At 41.4% G+C, this 9,144-nt stretch overlaps 1 protein-coding gene across 1 annotated transcript; it reads left to right on the top strand.

Annotated features, from left to right (window-relative positions):
* The first annotated feature begins 2,337 nt into the window (after positions 1-2,337).
* LOC149280896 (immediate early response 3-interacting protein 1) lies at positions 2,338-4,348 on the top strand. The gene is made up of 3 exons (XM_089499978.1): positions 2,338-2,428; positions 3,694-3,795; positions 4,293-4,348. The coding sequence occupies exons 1-3, from the start codon at positions 2,338-2,340 to the stop codon at positions 4,346-4,348; spliced, it is 249 nt and encodes an 82-aa protein (XP_089356104.1).
* Positions 4,349-9,144: the final 4,796 nt, after the last annotated feature.

Genomic DNA, 9,144 nt, shown 5'->3' with positions numbered 1-9,144 from the left:
CACGTAAATAAAAATATAAATTTTAAATAATTCTAATTTTATTATTCTTTCTGTAATAAAAATTACATTGTTAAACTATTTTATGGGTGCAGATTTTAATGTATCAGTATTATATTTTTTTACATCACCAGAGGGCAGCTGGTACCTTTTGCCCCGGGAGGGGCAAGTAAAGCCATGTGGCACCTGGCCTAGACCTAGGCCTCTTGCCACCTCCGTGTAAATGTCATGCTACCACAGGGTCAAGAAATATGACGTTACATGACCCCACCATGCTCCCAATTACAATAGCAGGCCAGCCAGTCGGACCATCTATTTAGACCAGCCAAGGGGCAATTGCCCCGGCCAGCCTACCCCAGCCAACTACCCAATATCATACCTCCCAACGGCTTGCTGGCCCGTAAAATCTCAGTGCCGGCCCACCATCGCCAGTCCAGCCCTGAATATAACCCACACCTGCTGGGTGTTTCAGCATTGTATCTACTATCCACACGATGTAGAATGGCTACAAAGATGTATTTTTTTTAAATACTTAAATGAATCGGCATACAACACGGGTAAATGGTATGGGAAACTGGATCAGGTCATAAACTTGAAACCCAAGAGTTCAATCTATGTTTAAGTTTCCAAATCACGGGCCGCTGAAAATGAGACATTTACCAGGCAATGGAACAAAGCATTCGATTCCTGCTCTACAGGTCTCATGAGACTGTGTTTCAAACGGAAGACGGAACTTGGGATGATTGACAACTACATTTTAGAACTAAAAGAATTAAAGATCAATAATTTGCACCCTTACACCGACAAAGTAAAGTAATTGGATGTTGCTTTAGATCAATATTACCCAATTAAATAGAGGCTCTGGAACGTTACAAGGGATCTAGATTATAGAAACTGTTAAAATAATCAATTCATATTTACTAATGTTGAATCTAGGAAAGAAAGCGGTTATGGGCTTCAACACAAAGAGTTAAAATTCCGCCTGTGAATGATGGCAACGACATGAATGAGGGCACTTTGTAGCGGATCCCTGAAGTTTTGGACAGAATGAAACCTCAAATCAAAGGGAACATTTTCAAAGTAAATCAATAAATTAAACATCTGCAGAGATAATTTATATATATATATATATATATTAAGAAAAAATATACATAGGTCCAGCTTGGAGAAAAGAAGAGAGAAGGGATAGGATAGAAACTTTAAAATTCTGTTTCAGAGTATAGGAAAGCTTATTCCAAATGAGGAGAAACATTATAAGAAGAGGAACAGCCTCCCAGCAGAAGTGGTAGAGGGTAACAGAGCAAGGGAATTTAAACATGCATGGGATCGGCATACGGCTCCTGAATCTAAGACGAGACCAACGACTGATTTGGGTTTGAGTCTCTACAGCATAGGAGAAAAATTTCCATTTTACATTGATTTGGAATATATTTGGGATATATTTATTCAGATTGTAAGAAATTATAAATATTTCATTTAAAGCAAAAAAAAAAAAAAAAAGGAAATTATGTAGCCACAGATACTCATCGTCAATAATGGGATGGAGCGGTGAGGGAATGTGTATAATATATAATGTGCAGCATTTTTTTCTAGTACAATGTATAGATCAAAAACTCCGACCATAGAGCTTGTCTTCCACTTATTAGATAAGAAAAGTGCATTTTTTTTAAAAAAAAAAACCTCTTACCCCAAAGTACAAAAATAAGAAAAGATTGGTTAGTATGTAAGGGGCACTTTATGCCATTATAAATAAAAGCATGCTACGTAAAAGTCAGAAAAGGTTTTTTTTAGGAATTTTTCTTTTTTTATTATACATTATATGATAGGATCAAAATAATTGTACCTAAAGAAAGCCCTTTTTGTCCTGAAAAAAAACCAACAATATATCATTTGTGAGGGTACATTAAAAAAGAAAGAAGATTACACCTAAACACAAACACCGCAGAAATGTTAAAACTTACAGAACAGTCTGGTCACGAAGAGGCTAAGAAGACTTTTCTGTTTCTATGGCAACAATGGTTACAATTGGAAGGGGGAACATGGTTAATCTGAGAATAATTTAACAACGTGACTGACGTTTTATGATTTAGGGATCGATGCAGCACTTTCTTGACTCCCATTATTTAAAAGAAGTGTAAAGTTTGTAATATGCCCTGAAACGACTACATGAAGCAGGAAACACGGAGAGCTGCAGCCGAGTCTCCCAACCAGCTGCAGCAGTGCGGGGCTCAAGGCGCTAACAGCCGCTTCGCGTTCCAGGCCGGTTTGTCTCTCGCGGCTCCCCGTCCCAGCTGCTGCGTCCGCCCTGCACGCGCTGCCACGTCACATTGGTTGCCAGACATGGCGTTCACGCTGTACACCCTGCTGCAGGCCGCCCTTCTGTGTGTCAATGCGATGGCCGTGCTGCACGAGGAGCGCTTCCTGAGCAAAAGTGAGGAGGACGTGCAGGGGCTCGGGGGGCAAGGAGCTGTGGAAGGGGTGATGGCGGGGGCAAAGGAGCTGTGGAAGGGGTGATGGAGGGGGCAAAGGAACTGTGGAAGGGGTGATGGAGGGGGCAAAGGAGCTGAGGAAGGGGTGATGGAGGGGGCAAAGGAGCTGAGGAAGGGGTGATGGAGGGGGCAAAGGAGCTGAGGAAGGGGTGATGGGGGGGCAAATGAGCTGAGGAAGGGGTGATGGGGGGCAAAGGAGCTGAGGAAGGGGGAAAGGAGCCGGGGAAGGGGTGATGGAAGGGGGAAAGGAGCCGGGGAAGGGGTGATGGAGGGGGCAAAGGAGCTGTGGAAGGGGTGATGGAGGGGCAAAGGAACTGTGGAAGGGGTGATGAAGGGGGAAAGGAGCCGGGGAAGGGGTGATGGAAGGGGGAAAGGAGCCGGGGAAGGGGTGATGGAAGGGGGAAAGGGGAAGGGGTGATGGAAGGGGCTAGGGAGCCGGGGAAGGGGTGATGGAAGGGGCTAGGGAGCCGGGGAAGGGGTGATGGGGGCGAAGGAGGTGGGAAAGGAATGCGAGGCGCAGATATTCAGGGCAAAGGGTGAGAGAGGGGCAAATCAGCTGGGGAAGGGGTGATGGAGGGGGAAAAGAGCTGGCAAAGGGGTGATAGAAGAGCAAAGAAGCTGGGTAAGGAATAAAAGAGGGGCAGAGATCCTGGGCATAGGAGCTGGGGAAGGGGTGATAGATGGGGACAAAGGAGTTGGGGAAGGAATAAGAGAGGGGGCAAAGGAGTTGGGGAAGGGGTGACGAAGGGGGGGGGCACAAAAGAGGTGGGGAAGGGTAATAAGTAACCCCAGAGAAAGTTAAGAATCAAAACCTGTTGTCTCCGGGGGTAACTGTGATTTAGCAAGCACCCACATTTCACAGGGGTACATGTGATGGCTTCCAAGCCTGGCTCATTCTTTCCCATATGTTTTTTTTGTATTTAAAAACGGTTAATCCTGTGGAATAATTTAAAAAAATTACTGAAACAAATAATTAAAAAAAAGTTAAAACAAGTGAGATTTATTTACATTATGAAATCAAAAGCTGTAGCAGTTATTCCTGTATACTGAAGTTACAAAAAACAGAAAGCAGCATTCTAAGGGCTGACGCACATAATATAACGCGGCTTATTGCAAAGGAAATATGTTTGAATATATTGTTAGGATAAATGACGTCCTCAGTTTCTCCGTTCTGACCTCTCTCTCTCTCTCTCTCCTTGGCGTGCAGTCGGCTGGGGAACGGATCAGGGGATTGGAGGATTTGGAGATGAACCAGGAATCAAATCCCAACTGGCCAATCTTATACGATCTGTGCGGACAGTAATGAGAGGTAACGATACGTGTTCTACTAACTTTAATATCCAGGCGCGTCCAGCGTACCCCAGCACTGGGGGAAATGCTTACAGCTGGGTCTTTAACTGAAACCCCTTTACCTGTACTTTGCAATGTTCTGATTAAGAATGTTGGGGTTATGACATCATATCTCAGCTCCCTACTTCAGAACATTGCTAGGTGGCCTCAGGGAACTGATGATTGGGGTCTGCGCTGCCTAAACACAGAACGAGATCCATTCCGCAGCTCAGTATGACAACCTCGGCAGAACCTCTGATCTTCCCAACCTGCCCTTTATCATCACGGTCTACAAAAGATAGCGCAGGGGTCAGGAAATTGGGACGTTCCACTAAAAATGGGGTATATAGTCCGGGAAATATATATATATATCTATACAGGCAAAATGCTTATCTGTATTAAAATGCAACCAAAAAAAGTAGAAGAGCAATAAGCAAGCACTCATATTAACTATTTCTAATCTTGTTTTCTTTACAGTACCCTTAATTATCGTCAACTCGATAACAATTGTGCTGCTGTTACTCTTTGGATAAAGAAGACCTCTCACAGAAAAGCACATCATGGAGCATTCTAACCGTGTCTCACGGACTTTCTACCCATCAGTCCTACACGTTCACAATAGCATTTCCTCTTCGGTTGTTTTTTGAACACGAATGAATGCGGCAGTATATATGAAGATACTGACTGGTGCTATATACCCTTAACCAGGGGCAACTCTTCATTTAACACCCCAACCGTCAACAATACGGAACTGTATTCGCTATAACGGGGTTTTTGACCTCATTACGATTACAGCCCCTTCCCCCATCCTATATTGATAACAGCGATAGTTAATAATCTAACAATTTTATTTTTAACTATTCTGAGATCTAGTGCCGGATCCCCATCGCTTGCCTGTCATAAGAACCCCCTGCATTATCGGGTTTAGAATTGAGTTCTGTGATGTCACCCGGAGCACTCCATTGGAAGCCTGAATAAAACCCAGTAACGCTATTCCCCTTGGTGCATTAATTTACACAGCGGCCTAGACGGGGACTGTGTATTATAACCAGTAGGCATACCCTGCTGTAAAACAAAGAGTTTCTCCCCATAATGTGTGTAATATATATATATATTTTTTTTTTTTTTAAAGGAAGCTGTTGATTAAGAGCACGCAAGTCGTATCGCCTGGTCTTGTTTACAGACCAGTGTATCAAGCTCTGAAATGTATTGTACATGCTGTAGGATAAGTGTGTTATTGTGCTTTTTTCTATCAAAACCAATAGCTTGAAGATCTTCATCAGCGACTAAGGCCGTCTTGGGCCTTAGTAACAGTATCTTTGTAGTTTTGTGTTGGCTTAATGTAAAGCTCAAAAATACTGTACATTATCTTAACACATAAATCAAAGGAAAGTTTTAAGAATTATTTCCTCCAACCCATGATGTCATCACCATGCAGTCAGCTGAATTAAATCACCTGCTTTTGCTTAATGCAGGCAGCATTCTTAATATGTTTAGGTGATGTCCTGTAAGAAATATAGCGTGTACATTCAAAGGACCCTTTTTGCGCATTCCACAACACCTGAAATATATAGGATTGTGTTATTATACCATAAAAACCTATTGCACAGATGTGTTCGAGGACAATTTGTATTAAACCTTTGGTTGTTGTATCTTTATTGTCACAGAAATCTTATTAATTATAAAATATGCAAAAACAGATTGCTTAATGTATAAAATGTGTAAGTTTCAATTAGGCCTTCCTAAGTTATATATAAGTAACCAGTAACGAGGAGCTTGAAACAAACCATTCTTTCATCTACGCATTGTCCGAAACGTGCCTGGGTCGGTGTATAGATCAAACGTGCTTTGTCTGTTTGACACATATCCGATCTTCGTTTCTGTATCTTGCGAGTGTTGACTTAAAAAGTCTAAAAAAAAATTTGGACATTTTTTATTTTTAAAAACCGTTTCGGAATTGAACGTTGCAAAGACAGATGTCTTTTTTTTTTTTCCTGTAAATACGTTTTATTAATGTAGTTAAGGATCCATAATTAAGTGGTATGAGAGAAAGGATTCCTCGCTCAACAGACCAACACATATTTGTCACGTTCTAGATGATCCAGCTGAACACACAACATATTATTATTGTATTTTTCCAATATAAAAATAAAACCCCTGTTATTTTGTGTTGTGTCCTACCTTTAACATATTTGTGACTATAGCTTCGTAAAGGAATTACAATGTGGTCGATTCATTAGAGAGTTGTGTTTCAGCCCCTGGTCTTCATCAATGGTCAATCCCCCGATGAGCTTCTTTTCGTGGCTGGCCCTGTATAATGTACTTGCATAAATGAGTGAATTTCTGCAGTGTCTCCTCACACATTGAATTATATACAGGGCCAGCTCGGTACATGTTGATGGATCCATCTGCTAGGGTTTCCCTAATCGTAATAAATAGTAAATTAATAGATTTAAAACCACAACTCCTTATATAAGGGTATTGATATATTTCATTTGTCTTGAAAAAACCCAGCTTAAGTAGTTACTCCTCCACCCAAAGCCTCCATAACAGGTAACTGGGGTCACTGTTTCTTAGATACCCTGCTTACAAAATGCCCAAATATCTCTAAAAACTGAAACAGCCTCCGAACCGGTACTCCATTTATTTTTTTAAAAAGCATGAAATGTAACGCTGTAACTATCCCTTCAAGAATACGTGACAGTTTTCTGAAAACGAGGCTTGGAGCGCATCGATAGTTCCCGCATTCCGGCTCACGGGGTCCTACGATGTATTAAGCTGCCTCCACGCTGCCTCATTCTCTTGGCTGATGAAAATAGACCTAATTTCGCGAGCTGTAACCAGGATAAATTGCGTAATTTATAATGAAATAATAATTCTAAATGTATAGAGATAAAATAACGTACCTAATGTGATTAAAGTCAAACAGGCATGCGATGGGGCACCCTGGGCCGTCAAGCGCTCTGGGTCCTGTGGTACTGTGCAGGTATGAGAGAGGTGTCTGTGCGGGGCAGACCTGTGCTAATAAATGGCGGGCACTTTGTTATTTGTCAGGCATATCTCGTGTTATGAGAATGATGTTATTATTGGTGTTTAATAACTTTTTTTATATTAATATAGATAATTTAGTTTCATCCATGTGGCAAATGAGGTAAATGGAGCTCAGTGCATTGCAATAATTTGTATGTTTGTGCTACTGACGTGGAATGTGCATTTAATCCTTCATATTATTATTATTAATATACTTTGCTGGATAATAACACCGGGGCCTTCGTTTTGAGAAGGATCTCAAATTCAAGGTTCTTTGGAAGATACAATTCAGAAATTTTAAAGTCTATTAAAAAGCAAGTATTGAGGGTGATTTATAAGGTGGGACAAACGTAAAAACAGGGGAAACACCCCCCCCCCAAAGTTGCACCTGTGCCGATGTGCATATTTTGTGGCATTCAGTAAAGCTGTAAATGACGAAGCAATGACATCATAAAAAGAGGTCCATCCCTTGTATAATATGCCTGGCTTGGGGGAGAGAAACATTTAAGGGATTTAACAAAAAATGGCGGATGTTGCTTAAAATTGCCAATCAGCGGCTAGACTCAGACCACGGAGAAGAAAGGGAGCTGCAGTTCTGTAGCTAAAGCTTCTCCCTAAGGTAAGTATCGCAAAATCTTGGGTATAATACGAGCAGGACTCGTGGAAACGGGCTGCGTATTCTATACTCGACTGAAAGATCTGGTTATGCTCCACAATAACGCCATGATAGTGAATGTGCAGCGTTAACCCATTCATTGCTGTGACCTTGACTGGTGGGGGACCCAGTCACAAGCAGCATTGAAAGAGTTAAACTAATAATGATTAAAAGTAATCTCCAACAGCACTGATCTAGAAGTCAAGGGTACTGCCAGGTCAGTGATGACCCCCTTCCATCAGAAAAAGGGTTAATCCGAATAAAACACGTAATTAATAAAAAAAATATATATATATATATATTTTATTATTCTTATATTTTTTGTACGTAACTGATTATTTTGTTATTGTTTTATATAGCGCCATCCTATTCCGCAGTGCTGTACACTGTGATCACTAATAAGTGCCTTTTTATCAGCTCATTTAGCCTTGCAAGTAATCTGATTGTGGAAACAGATTTTTATTTTGCAATATTTATTTTAAAAATAAACAGCTTCTCAACTCTTTAGATCATTGATGAGTCTCACCGGTCATCGGCCACCGACCCGATCTGGCGGGTGCGTATTTTGCACTACTTTTTTTTCTAACTTTAGTATGCATTGTCTTGTGGTGAGGCTGTCAGAGACATTAAACTACAAGGCAGGACTTTATAATAGCATTAAATTGCATGTGTACAGCATGGCGGAATATGATGGCGCTATATAAAACAATAAATAATAGTGCGATAGCATCAAGAAATATATTTAATGACTCAATGTATTTTAATGTCCTACAGGTGTAATGGCTTCAATACTCTTGAGCCAATCAGGAGCCACTTCTAATTATGTCTTTATCCTGATTGCAGGTGTCGAATGTTCTGGTTCACCTGCTGAGAAGTGGTTTACAGTTTGCACACAGCCTCCCACACATCCATCCAGAAGTTTAACCTTAACCTCGAGGCTCCTGATGTTAATTCCTTGCTGATAAGGTCTGTGTAATCTGATGTCATATGGCTTGCACTGTTTAACCCCTACGGCTCAGGAGAGTGCGTGTAGCGTGATACAGGATCGTAACACATGTGTCGGTGGAGGTAGTTAGAGGTTAATGCCGCTGTAGGAGGCAATGGAGTTCCTGTGTTAAAGCTGGTACTGATAACAGGGGCTCTATAATCAGGGCCGATAAACCAGACTGATTGCGGATTAGGGCTGTAGGTTCCTGAACTGAGCGCTGGCCAATCATCTGCTGCTTGGGGTGCTTCTGTCCCTGATTGAGGCAAAGGAGGAATTTTACTTTGTATGTACTTAAAATGTACCTGTTAAGGGGCATAAAAAAAAAAGAATTTCAAATATATGTATATATATATATATTTATATATATTTCTCGTTGAGCATATCCCCTGCAGCGCTGTATACAGTAATATAGCCCCCCTGCGCTGTATACAGTAATATAGCCCCCCTCCCCCAGCAATGTATACTGTAATATAACCCGCAGAGCTGTATACAGTAATATAGCCCTCCTCCCCCAGCGCGGTATACAGTAATATAACCCCCCCCAGCAGTGTATATAGTAATATAACACTCAGAGCTGTACACAGTAATAAATCCCCTCTCCCCCAGCGCTGTATACCATGATGTAGTTTGGCATTGACAAAATCCTAGTTTTATCT

Source organism: Sceloporus occidentalis, unplaced genomic scaffold (assembly GCF_023333645.1).
Source record: "Sceloporus occidentalis isolate IW3139 unplaced genomic scaffold, rSceOcc1.0.p SCAF_144, whole genome shotgun sequence".
NCBI lineage: Eukaryota > Metazoa > Chordata > Lepidosauria > Squamata > Phrynosomatidae > Sceloporus > Sceloporus occidentalis.
This window is presented reverse-complemented; position numbering and strand designations above follow the sequence as displayed.

Bases quoted from the DNA above. Each gene is read 5' to 3' on its own strand.
- LOC149280896 (XM_089499978.1), top strand. From the start codon at position 2,338: ATGGCGTTCACGCTGTACACCCTGCTGCAGGCCGCCCTTCTGTGTGTC. The intron at 2,429-3,693 runs GTGAGGAGGACG...CTTGGCGTGCAG, and splicing joins GGAGCGCTTCCTGAGCAAAA to TCGGCTGGGGAACGGATCAG. The intron at 3,796-4,292 runs GTAACGATACGT...TTTTCTTTACAG, and splicing joins TGTGCGGACAGTAATGAGAG to TACCCTTAATTATCGTCAAC.